Source organism: Mobula hypostoma, chromosome 24 (assembly GCF_963921235.1).
Source record: "Mobula hypostoma chromosome 24, sMobHyp1.1, whole genome shotgun sequence".
Lineage (NCBI taxonomy): Eukaryota > Metazoa > Chordata > Chondrichthyes > Myliobatiformes > Myliobatidae > Mobula > Mobula hypostoma.
In genome coordinates, this window is record NC_086120.1 from 37,009,565 (window position 1) to 37,033,313 (window position 23,749).

The following is a 23,749-nucleotide window of genomic DNA, read 5'->3' on the forward strand; positions in this document are numbered from 1 at the left end:
CCACCTAGCGGAACTTGTCCTTACTCTAAATAACTTCTCCTTTGGCTCCCCCCACTTCCTCCAAACAAAAGGTGTAGCCGTGGGCACTTGCATGGGTCCCAGTGATGCCTGCTTGTTTGTCGGCTATGTGGAACAGTCTATTTCCAAGCCTGCACTGGTAACAGTCCTGCACTTTTCCTACGCTACATTGATGTCTGCATTGGTGCTGCTTCCTGCACACATGCGGAACTTATCGACTTCGTTCTCTTTGCCCCCAACTTCCACCCTGCCGTCAAAGTTAACTGGTCCATTTCTGACACCTCCCTCTCCTTTCTCAATCTCTCTGTCTCCATCTCTGGAGACAGTTCATCTATTGATGTCTATTACAAACCCGTGGACTCCCACAGCTACCTGGGCAACCTCCTCCCACCCTGTTACATAAAAACAGAGCTGGAGAAGGGCAAGTCTCACAGGAGAGAATAGGAGGTCATGGAAGAAAGAAGAGGGGGGAGGAGAACCAGAGGGAGGCGATGGGGCAGGCAAGGAGATAAGGTGAGAGGGGAAAAAGGGGAATGCTTTGGGGGGGGGGGCATTACCAGAAGTTCAAGAAATCAAATGTACATGCCATCCCTGTCTCTCAATTTCTTTGTCTCTGCCATATCTGCTTTTGGGATGAGGCTTTTCATTCCAGAATGAAGGAGATGTCCTCCTTCTTCAAAGAAAGGGGCTTCCTTTCCTTCACCATCACCATTGCCCTCAACCGCTTCTCCTCCATTCCACGCACATCTGTTCTTACCCAATTCTCCCACCACCCTACCAGGGATAGGGTTCCTCTTGTCCTCACCTACCACCCCACCAGCCTCTGCTGCCATCTCCAAAGGGAACCCACCACCAAGCACATCTTTGCTCCCCACCCCTTTCTGCTTTCCTACGCGACTCCCTTGCCAATTCATCCCTCTCCACTAATCTCCTTCCTGGAACTTATCTTTGCAAGTGGAACAAGTGCTACACCTGCCCCTACACCTCCTCTCTCACTACCATTCAGGTGAGGCGACATTTCACCTGTGAGCACGTTGGGGTCATTTACTGTGTTTGGTGCTCCCTGGTCTGGCCTTCTGTATATCGGTGATACCTGACATAGATTGGGAGACCACTTTGCCAAGCAACTACGCTCCGTCTGCCATAAAAAACTGGATCTTCCAGTGGCCATCCATTTTAATTCCACTTCCCATTCCGATATGTCTATCCATGGCCTCCTCCACTATCAAGATGAGGCCACAATCAAGTTAGAGGAATAAACAGCTTATATTCCGTCTGGATAGCCTCCAACTTGATGGCATCAACATTGATTCCTCAAACTTCCGGTAATGCCCAACTGCTCCCCATCCCCTTCACCATTCCCCATCCCTTTTTCCCTCTCACCTCATCTCTTTGCCCGCCCATCACTTCACTCTGGTGCTCCTCTCCCACTTTTCTTGTCTCCATGGCCTTCTGTTCTCTCCTATCGGACTCCTCCGTCTCCAGCCCTGTAATTTTCCACCAACCAACTTCCCAGCTCTTTACTGCATCCCTCCCCCTTCAGGTTTCACCTATCACCCTGTTCTCTCTCCCCTCCCCCCATGTTTTAAATCAACTCCTCAGCTTTTTTTCTTCAGTCCCGCTGAAGGGTCACAGCCTGAAACATCGACTGTACTTTTTTGCAAAGATGCTGTCTGGCCAGCATTTTGTGTGTGTTGCTTGTATTTCCAACATCTGCAGATTTTCACTTGTTTGTGAGAGAATTTGTGCCCAATTTCCTGAAAATTATCAGAAGTTAATTCACAGTAAACTCTACTCGTTGGCATGGTGTTAGGGTCATTGTAAGTGTGGTGGTGGGGAGGTGGGGAGACACCAAGTCACCACAGCAGCTTGGTTGGATCATTTCGCCCCTCACAGAAGGGTGCATTGATCTAGAAGATGGGATAGGAGAACAGAAAAGTGACTTGAATAGACCGAAATGTGCCGTTGGCCACGTACAAACAGGATTTGATTCCTTTGCCTTGGGTCAAAATTGACTGAAAAATAAAACTGGGATTTCAGCTTGCCAGTAGATTTGATTTATGCCTTTGTGCTAACCCAGCAGAAAATATGATGTAAAGGTCTATGTAACTGGAATCAAATTCACATAGGAACATTATTCAGCACAAGCCAACAAGACTGAAGGATTGTGAAATGTTGTGGGATGGAATTGTTGGTTGCAATTTCCAGCAACCATGGGACAAAATCCTCCTTTCACCACCACCCCCCCATGACTGTCCAACATATTTCAAGTTATCAAAAATATTTATGTTCACAGTAAATGTATCTTATACTCAACAGGCAATGTTATCATCGTTTTGCGAAACATTTGAACTGCCAATCTGCTTTCTGTCATGCGGGGAGCCGGTCCACATAGTGCATTGGGTCTTGGTGCAAGCATCCAAGATGCGGAGGTGGTGAATGAGAGGAGCTGACCAGGGTGGAACATGGGCAACAAGTTGGATGGGGTCTAATGAAGAAGAGAAGGAATAGGAATGGTTAGAGAGGGAGGAGATAGAGGATTTTGTTTTTAGAGACACAGTATGGCAACAGGCCCATCTAACCTACCGATCCTCCACCGTCCTGTTAGACCTATGTGAGCAATTAATTTACTAACCCCTACACCTCTGGAACATGAAAGAATCTGCAGCGCCTGCAGAAACCCCACGCCATCACGGGGAGAAGGTACAAACTCTTTACAGACAGCGACAGGATCTGAATCCGGGTCACTGACGCTGTAACAATGACTATAGAACACGAAACCACGAATCATCCCACCAGACTAGGCATATTCAGATCAGTTCAGTTCAATCGAGCTGGGTCGTTTGTTAACTTTAGGCCGCAGAGCCAGTCCACCCATATCAAAATCATGCACAATTGCAACAAAAAAAAAAGGAGCAACTAGTTCTGTTGATCGCACTAGAGGATGAAATCAGTGGTGCAGAGAAGACTCATGGGATGATGCCCATGATAGAGTGCTTCATACAGTATGAGAAGCGGTTGGATAAGCTGAAGGTGATTTGCTCTGTTCAGCATGGCCGTTATGGGGAACTAATGGGTATACAAGCTAATGAAGGGTGTAGATAGGAAACTCTTCCTCAAGGCAGAGGTATCTAAAACTAGAGGGGATGGGTTTAGGTAGGGTCAGGGGTAGAGGGAATCTGAGTTCAAAGGGTGGTTGGGAACCAGGAGTGCACAGCCTGAGTGGTGGTGATGGTATGTATCTAATCATCAAGGCCAAGTTGGCTACGGACCACGTGCTGGTGTTTGGGACTGGTATAGAGAGTTATTTAATAGCCAGCATGGGCACGGATGGCAGAAAGGCCTGTTTCTGTGGTGTCTCCGTGGCTCGATATTTCAAAAGCATAAGGCTGCTTACTTAATGATCAGTCACTAGAGGGAGTTCTCCGAAAATTAACATGCACACAGGATAATCCTGTCCTGCATTATTCAAACTTCAAAACAAAACATCAGATTTCCTCCCCACTGAGCTGCTGTGCTGTCACCAAAGCCACAAAGCAAACAGCGTTGAAATTCAGATTTTGATTTGAATGGATCCACACCAAGAACTTCTCACCGAACGCCAGCAAAACCAAAGAGCCGATTACTGACTACAGGAGGAAGAAGCCGGTGGTCTGTGAGTCAGTCCTCATCAGGAAATCAGAAGTGGAGTGTCAGTAGCTTTAAGTTCCTAGGAGTTAGCATATCAGAGAATCTTCTCATTACTACCATTAGGGAGGAGGTACAGGAGCATGATGACACACACAATGTTTTAGGAACAGCTTCTTTCCCTCTGCCATCAGATTTCCAAGCAGCCCATGAACAGTGCCTCACCATTTTTGGTAGCTTGTGAGCCAGCGCAGTTTCACTCGAGTAGGTCCACCTACTCATCGACAGTGGTACTTGGTCCCAGTCACAACGCGGGGGGGGGGAAATGTCATGATGATGGAGACTATTTACAATACTGCCCTTATTCTACGGCTCTAACCTAACGCAATCTTGCACCAGTGACCCAGATTTACTCCTGCTGATCTCTGTAAGGAGTTTGTACGTTCTTCCTGTGATGATGTGGATTTCCTCCAGGTGCTCCAGTTTCCTCCCACAGAGCAAGAACATAATAGATTAATTGGTCATTGTAGATCATCTAAAATAAGGCAAGGGTTAAATCGGGGTTTGCTAGGTGGCGCAGCTCGAGAGGCTGGAAGAACCTATTTTGCACTGTATCTCAATAAACAGATGAATTAACAGTTAAAGAAATATGGTTTCCCTTTCCTCAAACTTTGACACCTTTACATTATGTTTCTCCAGCATTTTGTGCACATCACAATTAAACTTTCCTCTTTCAGGAAAAGCAAATCTGTTTTGTACAATCACTCCTCATAACTCAAACTTCGGAAGTCAAGTATCAGCACGGTGAATTTCAGTTGCACTCTTTCCAAGACCAATTTCACTGCTAAGGTGTGGAGCACTTGATGTGATCTGACAAGGAGTTTTTTCATTCTTTGTCTCTTTCACTCATACAGACCAAATGAGTTTCAATTACTTTGAGAGTTCGCTGTAGCAGAGGACTGATTGATTAGCACACTGAACCATTCTGAAGGGAAGACACGAAGTATAGTATCACTAAAGGCTGATTTATACTTCTGCGTCAAATGGACGCCGTAGCCTACGCGCGTTGTGAGCATTTATACTTGTGCGTTGGTGCGTCTGCGTCACTCTGCAATTCGGGCATGTAGCGCATGCGCACACACCTGCCTGTGCAAGGCTTCATGGTCATGGTAGTCTTTCTTGGGGTAAACAAGTTTAAAGCGAGCGTCTTTTTTCGTAAAAGCGAAATGTGTCCTCCATAATTTCGGAGGTCTGTAAAGCTTTATGGAAAGCATTGCAGCCAGAGTTCCTTCCCTGCCCTTCAGTCGTCCGATGGGAAGCTATTGCAGTGTAGGAGGAAATGCGATGCTACCAAGCCGACCAATCACTGTTGTTGCAATCTGTGTTGCCGCGATGCGTAGTTACACTTTGGGAGAGGTGCGCGTCAGGCTACGGTGTAGGGATCCGCGTAGACTCTGCGTAGGGTTCGCGGCGATGCCGTATGTACGGCGTCGATTTGACGCAAAAGTGTAAATCAGCCTTGAGTTATGCAACTTACAAAAAATGCTGGAGGGACTTAGCAGGCGAGGCAGCACCTACGGAAAAAAGTAAACAGTCGAAGTTTCGGGCCGAGACCCTTCATCAGGACTCACTAAGTCATTCTGCTGCTCAGTGAAGATGAAGGGACTTGGGGTCTGGTCTTTAACCTTTCAACATTTTTGCTGACAGCATTTTCCATTTCATTACCTTGTGAAATTCCCATCATGCCTCTCCTCAGCTCTGCCCACACCATGTATATCCATTCTTTAAAACCATCCTTTCTGAAGTCTGGCTCAATTGATGCCATCCTCTCCTTTATAGAGTTCTATTTACTGCCAAGCTTCACACAACATACTCGTATTTATTTTCTATGTTAAAGCCACAATGATATATCTTTGACCACATACACTAAAACCACGGCATAAAGTGACAGAAATGAAACAAATCATGGAAGCGGAATGCAATTAACAGTTGCTGTACACTGATATTAAGTACAAACAACTAAATGATAAATTTCAACCCAATCTTATTTATTCAGGATATTCCTGAGGAAAGAGAGGGGGTGTACAGCCAAAATAAATAATATCAGTGCAGTCACTTTATTGTAGAAGTAAGAGTAGATAACAGGCAAATATCAAAAGACCTCAAGATAATTGCTATATGACCAAGTAAGACATTAAAAATTTTCTGACTGCAGTAACAAAGATGTTTTAGCATCTATCTGCAGACTAAGTACTCCCTTAGCAATAATGACCCAAAATGTACACACAGAGGCCACTTTGTTAGGTACTTCCTGTACCAAATAAAATGGCCACTGAGTGTATACTCATGGTCTTCTGCTTCTGAAGCCCACCCACTTCCAGGTTCAACATGTTGTGCACTCAGAAATGCTCTTCTACACACCACTGTTGCAACGCGTGGTTATTTAAATTACTGTTGCCCTCCTGTCAGCTTGAACCAGTCTGGCCATTCTCCTCTGACCTCTCTCATTAACAAGGTGTTTTCTCCCACAGAACTGCCGCTCAATGGAATTTTTTTTTGCTTTCCGCACTATCTTCTGTAAACTCTAGAGACTGCTGTGAGTGAAAATCCCAGGAGATCAGCTGTTTCTGAGATACTCAAACCACTCAATCTGGCATCCACAATTATTTCATGGTCGAAGTAACTTAGATAACATTTCTTTCCCATTCTGATGTTTGGTCTGAACAACAACTGAACCTCTTGAATATTGCATGTTCTTATGCATTGAACTGCTGCCAAATGTTTGGCTGACTAGATAGTCATATTAATGACCAGGTGTACCTAATAGAGTGGTCTCCGAGTGCAATGATCTGTCTAGGTGGCATGCAAACACTTTTCACTGTAACTTGGTACGTCACAACAGTAAAACAATTACTTGTTTTACTCTATCATAATGTTTTCAATTCATTTCCATAATTCAACCCTTGGAAGTCAAGTATCAGCACAGTGAATTGAAGTTGTAACAACTGAACCTCTTGACCATGTCAGCATGCTTTTATGCATTGAGTTGCTGCCACGTGATTGGCTGATGAGATATTTACTAACGAGGTGAACAGGTATACCTAATAACATTCTTGCTGTTCTTTCACATTATACACAAATTAGTTTTTAAACAAATGCATCTGCCCTCACCATTCATAGCTGAAAGCAATAATGGGTCTCGGAGTTAATGAGTAGGATACAACAAGTATTTGTGGGTACTTACTGAGAGGAAAACCATGCAGTACATTCCAAATGACGAGTGGCCAGAATAAAATGATAACCTGCAAAATATTAAAAATTTAGACATTTGAATTATATAGCTTCTCCATTCTCTGTAGATCAAAATAGAGTACAGCTCAGGAGTTAAACTTCAGCTTATCATGCAGTATCTTGTAAAAGTAATTAGTCCTCAACCCTTTGTTCACATAAATGAGTATTACAACCGGGGTTTTTAATCACTTTAACTGAGAGTTTTTATTTGTGAATCACATGCTCCTTTTTCACAGTAGAGCCCAAAAAGTAGGGAAAACTGTTGAAAACTAAAAATACAAAAGCTGAAATATCAGCAGCCCACCCCCGCTTTGTTCTGTACTTAGTTGAATTACAGCCAGTAGTCTTTTTTGGATAAGTCTCATAGCTTTACATGATGTGATGTAACACAATTTGTGCATTCTTCCTTGCAAAATTGCTCAAGCTGTGCCAGTAAGTTGGGGAGCAGCAGTGGACAGCAGTCCTGAGGTCTTGCCGGAGATGTTCAATTGGGTTAAGGTCAGGACTCTGACTTGGCCACTCAAGGACAGCAACTTTCTTCATTTGAAGCCACTCCATTGTTGCTCTGGCAGTGTGCTTTGGCTCGTTGTTCTGCTAAAAGACAAACTTCTTCCCCAATTTGGGCTTTCAGGCAGAGGCTGGCAGGTTTTTATCCCGGATCTCTCTATATTTAGCAGCGTTCATCATCCCATCCATCCTGACCAGATTCCCTGTCCCTGCTGTTGAAAAATGGCATGATGCCAATTCCACCATACTTTACAGTATGGATTGTGTTACCTGGCTGATATGCAGTATTAGATTTAAAGTTCCACTTAAGTTTCATCTGACAACAATAACTTCTAAGTGATGCTTGCAAAGTCTTTACAGGCAAGGATTGCCTTTTTTTTTAGCCAGTGCATCTTCCTCGCTACTCTTCCATAAATACCCCTTTTGTGCAAGGCCTTGGAGATTATGGAGCCATGAACTTAATCTCCAGTGGCAGCCATTGACTTCAGCAGCTCACTCAGAGTGACTGTTGGTATCACAGTAGCTTCCCTTACAAGTGCCATTGTTCTCTGGTGAAGATGGGTGGCCTGATTTTGGCAGTATCGCTGTAGTTTAGTATTTTTTCCACTTTTTCATGATGGACTGCACTGAGCTCTGAGGTAAGTTCAGTGCCATTGAGATGGTCTTGTACCCTTCCCCTGATTTGTTCTTCTCTATTATCATTTATTTCCCTGACTTGTCGACAATACCCTTTTGTCTTCACTTTGGTTTGGTCTGATGAAAATGCACCATACTGTTGGACCTTACAGAAAGGGGGAGTATTTATTCTTATGAATTAATTGAAAACAGTTGATCCTCCAATTGTCTACATCAACAAATTGGATCAGTTTACAAGGTAAAATATTGCACCTGAGGAAAGTTAGTATAGTAATTACAAATGGGATGAATACTCAGATTACGAGAACACTCAGTCCTCGTTTATTGTCATTTAGAAATGCATGCATGCATTAAGAAATAATACAATGTTCCTCCAGAATGATATCACAGAAAAACAGGACAAACCAAAGACTAACACTGATGGAACCACATAATTATAACATATAGTTACAGCAGTGCAAAGCAATACCATAATTTGATGAAGAGCAGACCATGGGCACGGTAAAAAAAAAGTTCAAAGTCCCGATCGATTCCTGAGTCCCTGATAGCAGGCGGCACAATGGAGAAACGGGAGGAGAGAAAAGCAGCGCGCTGTGCGTGCGCAGTCCTCCGGTGGAAAATGATATTGTATCCATTAAATAGGGGCCGTGGACAATTCTGATTTGATGGAAATGGATGTGAAAGCACAGAGGAACATCTGGAAAAATTTCTGAAACGCTCCTTCGCTACTGTTGTTACTGTGCGGTTGGGAATCTTTTGGAGGGTAGGCCTCAAAGTCCCCGGCTTTGCCTGCTGTTGGCGACCGTGGTTGAGGTTGAATTGTTCGGATAGAGATGGCGCTCAGTACTCGGTGTCGGAGAGCTGATCAGAGCTCGAAGTTTTTGGATGACTCAGGGGCGGACCGTGGGCGGGTATGGCAGGGAGAGTTTTTCTTCCTTCTCCCGTCTGTGTGAGATGTGGGACACTTGAGAGTCTTTGAACTTTTACTGTGCTCATGGACTTCTTCATCAAGTTATGGTACTGTTGCACTGTTGTAACTATGTGTTATAATTATGTGGTTTTGTTAGTTTTTTTCAGTCTTGGTCTGTCCTGTGTTTTGTGATATCACACCGGAGGAAATATTGGTGAGACCACACCTGGAGTGCAGTTTTGGTCCCCTAATCTGAGGAAAGACATCTTTGCCATAGAGGGAGTACAAAGAAGGTTCACCAGATTGATTCCTGGGATGGCAGGACTTTCATATGAAGAAAGACTGGATGAACTGGGCTAGTACTCGTTGGAATTTAGAAGATTGAGGGGGGATCTGATTGAAACGTATAAGATCCTAAAGGGATTGGACAGGCTAGATGCAGGAAGATTGTTCCCGATGTTGTGGAAGTCCAGAACGAGGGGTCACAGTTTGAGGATAGAGGGGAAGCCTTTTAGGACCGAGATTAGGAAAAACTTCTTCACACAGAGAGTGGTGAATCTGTGGAATTCTCTGCCACAGGAAACTGTTGAGGCCAGTTCATTGGCTATATTTAAGAGGGAGTTAGATATGGCCCTTGTGGCTATGGGGGTCAGGGGGTATGGAGGGAAGGCTGGGGCGGGGTTCTGAGTTGGATGATCAGCCATGATCATAATAAATGGCGGTGCAGGCTCGAAGGGCCGAATGGCCTACTCCTGCACCTATTTTCTATGTTTCTATTTCTTAATGCATGCATTACTAAATGACAATAAAAGAGGACTGAGTGTCTTCATAATCTAAAAACTCCCTGCCATAAACCTCCAGGCACCGACAACTGCCGATGCATTGGAAGCACCCAACAACAGCCGACACTGAGTCCGTCCATCCGAAAATTTTGAGCCTCCGACCAGCCCCTCTGATACAGCCTCCCGAGAGCCATCCTCTGCCAAGCGCCTTCGACCTTGCCCCGGCCGCCAAAACAAGCTAAGCCGAGGATTCGGTGCCTTCTCCTCCAGAGATTCCGGACTACACAGTAGCAGCAGCAGCGAAGCGGGCATTTCAGAAGTTTCTCCAGATGTTCCTCTGTACTCTCACGTCTGTCTCCATCAAATCAGAATTGTGCACGGTACCCTACTTGACAGATTACAGATATCATTCACCGGAGAGGCCGCGCGCGCTGCGTCGCACCGCCATCTTCTCCTCCTCCTCCTCCTCCTTTTTTCAGTCTCACAATTTTGGTTTCTAATTTTTTCATAAATTTTTGACAGGTTTTGGAAAATTTCTTCTAATTTGACATGATGCACAATGTTTTGTAGATTCGCTCAAAAATCTTACTTCAGTATAGTTTAAATTTAGAAAATTGGAAGATGTGAAAATTGCTGTTGGGACTGAATACTTTTTCCAAGGCACTGAATGTAGATCACAAAATTACTGTCACAAGCTATCAGGTTAATGCTAGCAGTGTTTGTTCTGGGCAGTACATCTGGAAATAATCTTGATCAAACTTTTGAACAAAGGGTTATCTTGAAGGTATTGTTTCACAGTGATATATTGCTTAAATAGAGTTGGCCACACTCCCACTTTTCCAACAAATATGAATCTGCGCAAGTAACATCAAAAATCCAGAGTGAAGGATTTGCGACTGTGTCTCTCTGGTCTGGGCAGAACTCAATAAGGACCACCCAATGGAATCCAAAATTCATTCTTGCTTTCACTCGTCATCGCCGTGGTTATCCCTCGAGGTCGAGGATGATGGTCTTCGTTCTGAAGAAGTGGCCCACAGAGCGAAGACACCTGTGTATTTGTTTAACGTGTACTTGATGTTGCACTCCAAGAAGCACACGATACTTCACAAACCAACCAACTGATTCCAATGGCATGGAAACCATAACGATTGGAGCTGATGGATTTGTTGCAGCCTTCATCCGCCTTCACAGCCATTGAGTTCGAAGTAACTTCGTCCACCTGTTCCACCGTTGAGGTCTTGGTTGGATTGTTCTTTGTCAGGGACCTCACCCTCGACCTTACCGCCATGGGTGACCCTACCAGGAGCATAGCTCCAGACGGCATTGCTCTCGGGATCACAGGACCACACATGCTTCTCCACCACGACAAGGTGACAATCCACTATTGCAATGGCATCATGGCAATTCCTGCATCTCTTCATTCATGCCCTTTGGGTAGCACCACCGTGTCACCCTATCACTCTAAGCCTCCACACTTTCACCATAGTTTTTCCTTGATTGCCTCTATCTCTTCCGTTCCTTTGTAATTTAAAACGTTTTGTCTCCAACTTCTCTCAGCTCCAATAAAAGGTCAGCGACTTTGAACATTAGTACTGTTTCTTCCTTCTCAGATGCTGCCTACCCTACTGACCATTTTTGACATTTTCTTTTTCTATGTTTTATTACCTGCAGTATTTTAGTTCTGAGGACCTCATTTGATCCTTCGTTTGAGGAATGGATGCATCCTAGCCTTTGGGGCTCAGGATCTGTCTCTGATTACTGGTTAGGAATAACTAGCAGTGCAAAGTTTCCCAACCTGGGGTCCAGGGACTCCTCGGTTAATGGTGGGGGTCCATAACCCTTGTTGTAGTAAATATCATGGCATGCTCACTTTAATTTGTATTAGGAAGGTATTGTAAAGAGCCAGGACTTGGTTTGAGAGAACAGTACATATTCCTCAAAAGCTGCAACACTCCAGTATGACTCCAATGGAAGCCATACCAGTGATTTTCAAGGTGGCTTCAGCGAACAACACAACTAACACCAACATCCTTCAGACAGTTCAGAAACCACTTCATTTACACTACCTTCCAAATATGATTCCACTACTAAGCTGCAGCGACTGGAACCCGTCATGTGCATTTTGACAATGTGCTTTTGGGCTGTTTGAATGATCATGCACTTTGCTGTCTCCAAGGTGGGTGGGGGGGGGGGGTTTGGTGAGGTTTGGAGCAGGGTCTGTGGCCTGGAAAGCCTGAAGACAGCTCAAGCCCACGGTCGACTCCGTGGCTGCTCTCCGATTCAGGCGTCAAGCAAGGTTGAAGTCGGCGAAGGAGGGAGCGGAGGATGGCCGGGTGTTGGCGCCATCTGCCTGCGCTTGAACGGTCTCCCTCTCCCTCGCTGCTGTTGGAGGGGACGTGCAGTAGCCTTGGAATTGACATCGCAAGGATTGATTGGCGAGGCTGTGGACGCGTTTTAGGGGACTTCGGGGTTGATGTTAAATGTGTACCTGGATTCTGATTACGTCCCCCCCCCCCCCCCATTTTTGAGTGGTTTGATCAGGGAGATGGATGCAGACTGAACTAGTGGCCTGCACTGGGCTAGCGGCATGGCACTCAATTGATCTAAACTGAACACTGGACCCCTGGTTTGATGTTAGATAATCACTTGTCATTTTTTTGCCGTTTGCACAATTTTTATTTTGCACTTGTGGTGTTTGGTGTTTTCTTGAACATCATGGTTCCATGGTGTTTCTTTGTTTCATGGCTGCCTGTAAGAGGATGAACCTCAAGAGTTGTATTCTGTATGCATACTTTGATAATAAATGTACTTTGAATCTCAGTGACTGTTCAACGCTTTTAACTGACATGAGTCAGTTGCGGGAGGCACAAAATTAGTCGAAATCCTACAAGCAATGCTGTGTTTCTGAAAATCAACTACTGTATTCCCCGCAAGAGATGCACAGTAGCACCGTCACCCGAACACCTTATGGAAAACTCAGAACTTAATGAACCGTATTCAACCTGAGACATTAACTCTTTGTCTTTCCACAGATGCTGCCTGACTTGTTGTGAGCTTCCAATAGTTTCTGATTTTATTTCAGATTTTCAGTATCTGTAGCATTTTTTGGTCTTCACTCCCCCAGGAAGAACTCAGCTCAGCCTTTGCTTTCCAAATCCACTTGGATACATCACAGTTGGCTGACTGCATTCCTCAGACAGCAGCTGCCAGCTGTTTTAGTCCATGTGCAGGTGTTTTAGTCAAGGAGATGGCCAGGTTGGAGAAGCAGTGAGATACTGTTAAATGACCAAGTCCAAAGTGATCAGTTCCAAAAGATCATTGCAGAAATTAAAAGATGCAGAGCACTGTGACACTGTTGGTTGGAATGAACAGCAAACTGTGAGACTTTTGATTCCTTTCCAAATGTAGGCAAGGTTATAAATAAACTAAACCTTGAACTTCAATTGATTCACAGGATGCAGGTGCTGCTGACAGAGAATATTTACTACCAAACCCAAAGTGTCCTTAATGTGAGAGGGCAGTAGTTATCAGTCAGTCATACTGTCATAGCAGCAGTGTTGCACATAGCCTAAATTGGGGAGTGTGTCAGATTTCTTTCTTTGATGTACATTATGAAACCATATGGGTTTTTATCCACAGTCCAATAGTTTCACGATTACTGTTATTGATTACACCAAATTGATTTTTCATAGAATGGCTCTGGGCCCAGCCTTTGACTAGCAGTTCTGCCTATCCACTGTGCTACCACACCCTATTGCTCATCCATTGAGCTGCACCCTTCAAGGAACGTGAAAAAGATACTGAAGCCATTAGGTTAATATAAATAACTTCTGACACTCCTTTAAAAAACGTACTACTGCAAGTCATCTTGAAAGCCAGCATTGTGGAAGATGTTACACAAGCTGGCAATAATTCGTTGGAAAAGGGGAAGCGGAATCATTTGCCATTATACAAAAAGGATCCCAGATCATTTCCCCCATTGGCTAAGCTCTTTACGTCAAAGCAGTTCCACTGGGTGAACGCCAAGGGCTGAAGAATCTGATGCTCTCCACCCGATTCAGAAGGTTCACCACATGCAGCCTGCACAAGCTCGATGCTAAAATGATTCCTGACCAAGCAAGCAGTATACTGCATGAAGAACATGTGGCCAAGAGTACCCCTTTGACCGAGTGTTTAAGTTTGAGCAACGCCAGTGTGCAAACGTGGTGGTGAGCAAGAGAAGAGGGGTTTGAGTCTTCATAAGTGAGATACACCACAACGGATGTTGTTCCATTTGCTTAAGACTCTCAAGCCCAACAGGCTTTCTGCTCTTGGCTGACCCAAGTTTTAATAAAAAAAACACAGGTTCTGGAATAACTAGAGCTACTTTCAAGAACTCCACAATTCAGGTTCTCAGTATTATTTATATACTTATGCATTATAAATTATTATTTTTATTTGCATATTGCTTTCTTTTGCATATTAGTTGTTTGTCAGTCTTTGTGTATAGTTTTTCATTGATTCTATTGTAGTTCTTTATTAGGTACTTAATCGATTGGCCACAGAGGTCTTTCTGTGCTGTAGCCCATCCACTTCTAGGTTTGATGTACAGTGCATTCAGAGATGTACTTCTGCATTCCACTGTTATAATGTGTAGTTATTTGAGTTACTGTTGTCTTTCTATCAGCTTGAAACAGTCTGGCCATTCTCCTCCGACCTCTCTCACTAACAAGGCATTTTCGCCCACAGAACCGATGCTTACTGGATTTTTTTTTTGTTTTTTTTGCACCATTTTCTGTAAACCCTATAGACTGTTGTGTGTGTGAAAATCCCAGGAGATCAGCAGTTTCTGAGATATTCAAATCACCCCGTCTGGCTCCAATAATCATTCCCCAGTCAAAGTCACTTGGATCTCATTTCTCCCCCATTCTGATGTTTGATCTGAACAACAACTGAACCTCTTGACCATTGCATTGCATTGCTGCCATCTGATTGGCTGATTAGATATTTGTATTAATGAACAGGTGTACCTAATAAAGTAGCCATAGTGTATGTACTTTGATAATAAACTTACTTTGAACTTTGAACATCCAGAATTCAGCAGTGTACCAACAACACAATGAACCACTGATCAAACTCTTAGAGAGATGATATCAAAGGGTAAAAGGAGCAAATCACAACAATAAGTTCTATGCAGTAATGGGATAGAAATTAATCCAACTGAAGAGAAACTTTAAAGAATCTGCCAAGGCAAAACAAGGCTCTGCATTGTTCTATTCAGCATGACCTGCCCTACAGTCACACTCAAATGATGCAAACATTTCAATTTGGCAGACAAGCACAAGGTCAAAGTTGACCACCAGCATTTCCTAACTGAAGAATGTACCTACTGCTCCATCGATGGGAGAGGAAGGGACAAGTGGAATGAACATGCCCTGGGAGCTGAAGTTAAATAATTTAAGGCAGGCTATGGATATCCTGACAAAGGTGGCTTTTAAAAGTTTTTCACTGTTCTCAAACACTTCCCATGCATTCTTATAGAGCACACAGTGAGAAATAACAATAGAACACTTTAGAAACTGAGATTAAGGAATACACTCACAATATGAAAGTAGGGCAATGGTAGTTAATTTCATGAAACTGACAAGGCAAAATATGTGACTAGCAGGGAGTCCACTTGGAGTGAGTTATTGTTTCCAAGTGTAAATGGCTAAGTCCTTATGCAAAAAAACCCCATTAGGCCTTTCAACAATAACTCTTATTAAAAGCATCTCAGGCTACACAATGCAAATATTTAACTAAAGGTTCAGAGGGATGGGCAATTTTAAGGCAGATCATTACTTAAAGTGTACCATTCATTTGATTGAGCAATGATAAACTGAACCACAATGGAGAAGACGCTTGAGATTAGTTACATCCACCATACAATAAACATGCTTTAAATACAGTACATCTGTCAAGTGTTGCCAAAGCAACTGCTTACAGCTGAATGCAACTGATAATAAAATACATGTTTTATTGCCCAGGAATGATATTCATCCTCAGATTAGAAACACTAATTGGACACTGTGGTGTCTGCACAATGCATTTCACTTCCAATGAACAGGCATGCTTAGCCTGATCACCCAAGGACAAATTTTGGTGTTAGATCAACAGAGACACGATTCCCCTGTTGTACTCCAGTAAACTGCAAGGCAGCCTGTCTCAGACATCCCACCCTGCAAAAACTCATTTCAGCGAGGTAGCACCATCAATTTGCTGGAGACTTCCGGGAGAGGTGGGATGTTTGCAATAGAGTAGCTCGTTAGCAGCTGGCCAGCTAGTTTAAATAACGTTAGCTATGCTAACGAACGAATGACACCTGTTAAACTCACCTCAACACGTCTTTTACAGTCTTAACCCACCATGGGCAATAGAAAAGTCATTGTTGCAAACAGTGCAGCGAGCAACACTGTCATTATTTTGACCCCTATTAGGCAGGGGTACACTTTAGTGTAGTCTGGGGTGATATACGTTTTATAAATTTTTTTGGAACACTCTGCCATGGCGCGCTCTCACTCTCTCTCGTGGTCGCTTGTGTGCTCTCTTTTGCTTTTCTCTCGCTCGCTCTCAAAAAAATTGATTTCCGTGATATTGTATATAATTTGCGGGCATCGGGGAGCCACTATTAATATGCGGGAGACTCCCGGAATTTCCGGGAGAGAGGGGATGTCTGCTGTCTAACACCAGTCTCTATTGCACCAGTAATCTTTCCCACTGCCCCCAGTGGCCTGGCAGAGCAGGGCTGACAAATTGGTTTGAATCATTGCTCAGCATGGCATGGTTCCATTTTGCTGCAGTGAGCTAGGTGGTAAATAGCCAGAAGAGGGAAAACAACCTATTTTTGATCTAGATTCAGATTCAAATCCAGCACTTAAGAACATTCAGGCTCTGAACATTACTTCAAAGTTCAAAACACATATATTATTGAAATATGTATAACTTATACAACCTTGAGATTCATCTCCTTACAGGCAGCCACAAAACAAAGAAACCCAGTATGCCCATTAAAAAAAAACATCAAACACCCAATATGCAGAAACATAAAAAACAAGCAATCATAAAAAAAAATGCAAATAGCATCAGAACTGAAGTTTACGAACACAGATACGAAGTCAGGCATCACAGCAGAAGCAGGACGCAGCCTCAGTTCAGTGCGGAGCCAAGTTAAGGTCATTTGAAATGATAAAAAAACACACCTGTATTTATAAATAGTCCGGGATGAACTAATCCATTACTGTCAAATATTAAAAAGCGAATATTATAGACCAGCAGATACTGAAATCTGCTTATTGATTACACTGCAGTTTCATAAAATCTACTGAAAGTGATGGTTGGAGGAATAAATAATCTCACTAGAATTACTCCTAAATCCAAATAGCTGAGCATTTATTTCTTAAAATGAGGGAGCCTCCAACTGTATGAAGGAAAAGTAGTTTGCAGGATTAAATAAAGTTGAGCACTCTGAATACCAAACTATACCTCTGCTCAAGCTCACCTACCAGTGAAATCCTTATTCACACATAGATTTGGAGACTTTTTTAAAAAATTCATGTACTATAAAGGCCAAATGCTCATTCTTCAAAGGTCTGGAGATAACAGGAAGCCTATTCCTTGACCTATAGTAATCTTCTTGTTCAGAATCAATGAGAATGGAGTTAATGAAAAATCCCTTATACATTCTAATGCACTTCTGGCCATTTACTCTCACCCAATGGAAATTAGATGCCACTGCCTATTGTGTGACCTGCATCAATCCCTCTTCACTATTCACCTCCGTCCATGCCATTCCAAGTTGACGCCCAGTTAATCAACCCTCAGTTTTAAAATTTAATCTTCTTCTTGCTGAGCATCTCTGTGATGCTGCCCACATCTAACTCTACAACCCTAGACATTATGAAGTCCTCTCACTTGCCATCATATTTAATTATCATGCCTTCAGCTACTAAAACAGCCTCCTGAAAAGCTTAGGTCTTAGCTTCCACAAATCTCAACTTCAATTTTTGCCCAAGACTACTGGTGAGGCACCTTGACAGGGGCATTAGGGGCAGTGGGTACCTTGACAGGTACACATTATAGGTGGTATACAAATATTACTTATTGCTGTAGAATATATGCAAATTCATTTCTTCATGAATGGCATGGAATGCACCTGACAAAAAAAACATAATGTAATAAGGGGCAAAATTGGACCCTTAATTTGCAGTGCTATCATTTGCATTCAAGAAAACAAACTTTAGTGCTAATGCATCATCACAGTCAAACAAACAACCAATGAGCTGATTTATTGCTGATCAGATCCAAATGTCTTCTGACAATAAATATTCCATTTAAACATTCAAACAGAATTCCTCAGCCAGTTTTATTAGGAGGCACAAACTGCTCCGAATTCAGTATCAGATAGCTGATTGCATTCAGGACAGAATGACTTGAAACACAAAATAATTGTGAAGACTCACTAGGGGCTACTTGGTGTTTTGGCTGAAATTAGATTGAGTTTTGCTTTGTTTGGCTCTGGATAGATTATAGACTAAAAGCGTTCCAATCCTCTACTTTAACATAGAACAGTACAGCACAATACAGGCCCAGTGGCCCACAATGTCATGTGGACCTTCTAACCTACTCTAAGATCAAACTAACCCTTCCCTCCCACATACTCTTCCATTTTTCCTTCATCCATGTGCCTATCGAAGAATCTCTTAAATGCCCCTAATGTATCTACCCCTGCCCCCAGCATATTCTGTGTATCTACTATTATCTGCTTAAAAAAACCTACCACTGACATTTTCCCTATACTTTCCTCCAATCACCTTAAAATCACATCCCCCTCATATTAGCCATTTCCACCTGGGAAAAAGTCTCTGGCTGTTCACACAGTCAGTGACTTCTACCATCAAGTACACATCTATCAAGTCACCTTTCATCCTAATTTGCTCCAAAGAGAAAAGCTCTAGCTCTCTCGACCTACGCTCACAAGGCATACTCTCCAATCCAGGCAGCATCCTGATAAACCTCCTCTGCAGGCTGTCTAAAGCTACCATATCCTTCCTATATGGAGGCGACCAGAATTGAACACGATTTACCGAGTGTGGTCTGATCAGAGTTTTATAGACATTTCCTCATGGCTCTTGAACGTAGTCTCCCGACCAATGAAGGCCAACACAATATATGCAACACACATCAAAGTTGCTGGTGAACGCAGCAGGCCAGGCAGCATCTCTAGGAAGAGGTGCAGTCAACGTTTCAGGCCGAGACCCTTCGTCAGAACTAACTGAAGGAAGAGTGAGTAAGGGATTTGAAAGTTGGAGGGGGAGGGGGAGATCCAAAATGATAGAAGACAGGAGGGGGAGGGATAGAGCCAAGAGCTGGACAGGTGATTGGCAAAAGGGATACGAGAGGATCATGGGACAGGAGGTCCGGGAAGAAAGACGGGGGGGGGGGAACCCAGAGGATGGGCAAGGGGTATATTCAGAGGGACAGAGGGAGAAAAAGGAGAGTGAGAGAAAGAATGTGTGTATAAAAATAAGTAACAGATGGGGTACGAGGGGGAGGTGGGGCATCAGCAGAAGTTAGAGAAGTCAATGTTCATGCCATCAGGTTGGAGGCTACCCAGACGGAATATAAGGTGTTGTTCCTCCAACCTGAGTGTGGCTTCATCTTTACAGTAGAGGAGGCTGTGGATAGACATGTCAGAATGGGAATGGGATGTGGAATTAAAATGTGTGGCCACTGGGAGATCCTGCTTTTTCTGGCGGACAGAGCGTAGATGTTCAGCAAAGCGGTCTCCCAGTCTGCGTCGGGTCTCGCCAATATATAAAAGGCCACATCGGGAGCACCGGACACAGTATATCACCCCAGTCGACTCACAGGTGAAGTGTTGCCTCACCTGGAAGGACTGTTTGGGGCCCTGAATGGTGGTAAGGGAGGAAGTGTAAGGGCATGTGTAGCACTTGTTCCGCTTACACGGATAAGTGCCAGGAGGGAGATCAGTGGGGAGGGATGGGGGGGGACGAATGGACAAGGGAGTTGCGTAGGGAGCGATCCCTGCAGAATGCAGAAAGAGGTGGGGAGGGAAAGATGTGCTTAGTGGTGGGATCCCATTGGAGGTGGCAGAAGTTACAGAGAATAATATGTTGGACCCGGAGGCTGGTGGGGTGGTAGGTGAGGACCAGGGGAACCATATTCCTAGTGGGGTGGCGGGAGGATGGAGTGAGAGCAGATGTACGTGAAATGGGGGAGATGCGTTTAAGAGCAGAGTTGATAGTGGAGGAAGGGAAGCCCCTTTCTTTTAAAAAACACAATATATACCTTCTTAACAACCCCATCAACGTGTGTGGCAACTTTGAAGGATCTATGGATGTGGATTTAAGATTCGAAGTACATTTATTATCAAAGTATGCAGTATACAACCCTGAGATTTATCTTCTCACAGACAACCATGAATCAATGAAAACCCTATTTTCAAAGAAAAACATCAATACCTACCCATGCACAAAAAAAAGCGCAAATGGAAAAACAAGCGAGAAACACAGAATATAAAACACAAAATTAAAAGAGTCCAGGCATACTCAATTCAGTTCAATTTAATACTGTGCCATTTGTTATCTAGACATCAGGACCCCTCTGTTCAATTTTATTGTCATTCAACTCTGCACATGTATACAGCTAAATGAAACAATGTTTTTTTTATATTAAATACAATTGTGAACAACGGCCAGATCAGAAATGCTGATCAAGTCAACTATTTCCCAAAGAGAACTCTGACAGGCCAATTAGATGGTTCACTGCTGCTCAGTGATAGAACACAAAAAAATCATATGTACAATTAAGAAACATTAAAAAATAGTAGAAATACTGAAGTCATGATGATCATGATGAGGTCTGCTGGAGAGAGACATCTATACACATGCTGTCCTCCATAATTCAATGAGATTGAAGGATAAGATTGCAGGGCGACAAAACGTGGCAGGAGCACTTGGAACTAAAAACTAATCCCTACCGGGAGAAAACAGCACCTGTTCTTTCTCTGGGACCAAGGTGCAAAACACAGTCCATCTATCCACAATGTTCCTCCACACTGCTAACAATCCTGTCATTAACCCTGCATTCTGACTTCCAAAGTACATCACTTCATACTGATCAGGATTGATTTCACCTGCCACTTCTCAGTCACAATCCCTCTCTCACAAAAATATTACAAATATTATAATTAGAGTAGCAATTCAGATGCTAGGAGCACAGTAACATCAGATTTTGTTAGTAATAAATCAGTGAAGTTAATCATGGCCACACACTTGTTAGCTACATACCTTGCTTCGGTGATGTTGACACTTGACCCTGTGCAAACGTCTAACTGGACATACTGTGAACAGTCCACCAGTGACATATTGGGCTTGCACAATGCCAAAAAACTTGGCCGGAGACGCCCAACAGTGTACTTCGCAATGTCAGTCAATGATTGGCTCACTGCAGCACCAAACATGAAGGTTCCCACCACCTTGTACAAGGCAGCAACATAGTTGTTGAACTCTGACCGTGAATACAGGTGTTTTAAGCGAACCATAATTGCCTCGCCAACGGTAATCTACATAAAGAAAATGGATAGACAAGATACATGATCAAACAAAATCCAGTTATCAGCCTCGGGCAGTTTCTCTTTCCACATATGCTGAGTTCTTTAAGTATTTTTTTCATTTTCATTTCAGATTCCAGCATCTGCTGTTTTATTTGTTTTTCACATATGTTACAAAGCTGCACTCGGAATTTAACTGATGATAACATCTGATTTTTTAAAAAACTGTGCCAATTTTGCTTTGAGAACAGTGACTATGAGCATTAGTACAAGGTTGGGCATGATTGAAATATATTACTTTTTGTGAGTAGGCTGTGCACACGCTGTCAATCAGACCCTTTCCATTAATACAGTGTATCACCACTGTGCTACAAAGTGAGTTACTGGATAGACACGGTTCTCAGGTACATTGCCTTACATGACAGAGAGCTGGCATCAAATGTCATCTGACCATAATACAAAAGGTGGCATTATTACGAAAAATATATGTTCCTGGCACATTGACAAATCCAGGTAGCCCTCTGTATTCTGACCATTCTGATAACAAAAGTCCTCTCTTCAGGAATTCACTAATTACAATCCAAAAATCTGAGACACAGAATAAAGTCTGCTCTTACAGAATGAAATGGAGGAAAATAAACTTAAAAAAATACAAAATGCAAGAGAAACAACAAATTTTGTCTGCCTGTATTTTATCAACTTGCATTCTTGACACACTCACAGATATTTTAAGCATAGTAGGTTCATTCCTCTGTCTTGCAGTCCAAATATCCTCCACCTGTCAGAGGTTTTTCCATATAATTGAAAGTGTCTGCATGTTTAGGTGCAAGTTGTAAACTTCAGACCACCATTCTGTGTTTTCAGTTATATCATTAAACTATTTTACTGATATTTGATATACATTTAAATACGTATCAGTGCATTCAAACTGAAGGCTGGAAGGTGATGAGCATTTCAGCCGCTTGCATCTTCAAATATAGCTGTTGGCCACATAAGGGATTTGCTTTGGAAACTGAGAAAACAATTTCATATGTGAACCATCAGCTACATTACTCATTACTGTTGACAGCAAAATATACCATAGGAACACATCTCTATTTATAACACAAGTTTTAATGGGACATCAGGTCTTACGTTATGGAAAACAGCAATACCGACGGTTTTCTAGGAACACAAATCCTTTGTAGCACAGAGTTCACCTGTAATCGTTAGCAGCCCAACCAATTCCAATCCCATTAACTTCAGCGGAATGGCTCAGAGAACTCAGTATAACACAAATTGATACCATTGAACTAAAAGGTATGGTGGAATCATCCCATTTTCCAAGATCACCTGGCAACTGATATATATTTTAAAATATACGTTCTGGTAGTAGTCAGTTAAAGGGAAATTCTTTCACTTACAATGATGATGCAGGCTGGAATAATAACTGCTGCCATTGTCCAGTGTGAAATGGTGTCCCTTTTGTATGGATACTTGATACTGTCATCATTGCAGTAGAACCCTCGTATCTTTGGCTTAGCTTGCAGAGTCAATATGACAAATGGTAATGATGCTGTGAAAAAGGGAACAAAATTAAATGAATATCAAATAGAACTTGTAATATTCTGCATTCATACATTTTATTCATCACAAGAGGAGTATGCTGCCACTGGCACCTCTTTGAGTCTGTGGTATGGTACATATTAAAGGTCCCATTATCCTCCCTGGTCTTAGATTGTGTACAGGTATAATAACTTTGCACAAATTCAAAAACTTAGGATTGAGAAATGGTCACTTGGGGCCAAGCAACATCAAAGCTGAACAAGCTTGCTTTCCCAGGGAAACTCAAATTACTTGAGGCATCAGCTTCAGCTCAATGCCAAACTTAATCTACATTTATGCAAAACTCACTCCAATCTAAGAAATCAAATTCATTCACATAACTTTATTTTCTAGAATGGGTGCAGCAATATACAGGTTAAGTCACTGGACTAGCGTTCAGAACCTGGACCACTGGTTCCTTGACTCAAGTTCAGATTCCACTTTGCTAAGAGAGGAACTTTAAATCAAATAAGTAAAAAGAATCTGGAACTTGTACAAAAGCTAATCAGAAGTAATGTTGACCACAGACTAACTGGGTCATTTTTAGAAGGTTAGCTAATTCATTAAGAAAAGTAGCTTCTGACCAGCCCATAAATAACTCCTAAACTAACTAGGAATTCAGAATCAGGTTTAATATCACTGACATATGTTATGAAATTTGTTTTGCAGCTGCAGTACAGTGCAATACATTAACATGCTACAAATTACAAAGAAATAGTAATGTATAAAAATACTTGAAATTAAATACGCAGAGCAATAAGAGAGCAAAAATAGTGAGGTAGTGTTCAGAATAGGTTCATATAT

The 23,749-nt window shown here is 42.8% G+C and overlaps 1 protein-coding gene across 3 annotated transcripts in view; it reads right to left on the reverse strand.

The window, feature by feature from the left end:
• LOC134337448 (phospholipid phosphatase 2-like) overlaps nt 1-23,749 on the reverse strand; it is a 150,482-nt gene that overhangs the window by 13,211 nt on the left and 113,522 nt on the right. For all 3 annotated transcript variants that reach the window (XM_063032466.1, XM_063032465.1, XM_063032464.1), the window contains 3 exons: nt 22,765-22,916; nt 21,099-21,373; nt 6,890-6,947 (listed from right to left, as the gene is read on the reverse strand). In XM_063032466.1, coding sequence (XP_062888536.1) covers nt 6,890-6,947; nt 21,099-21,373; nt 22,765-22,916 — 485 coding nt within the window. The remainder of the gene's footprint in view (nt 1-6,889; nt 6,948-21,098; nt 21,374-22,764; nt 22,917-23,749) is intronic.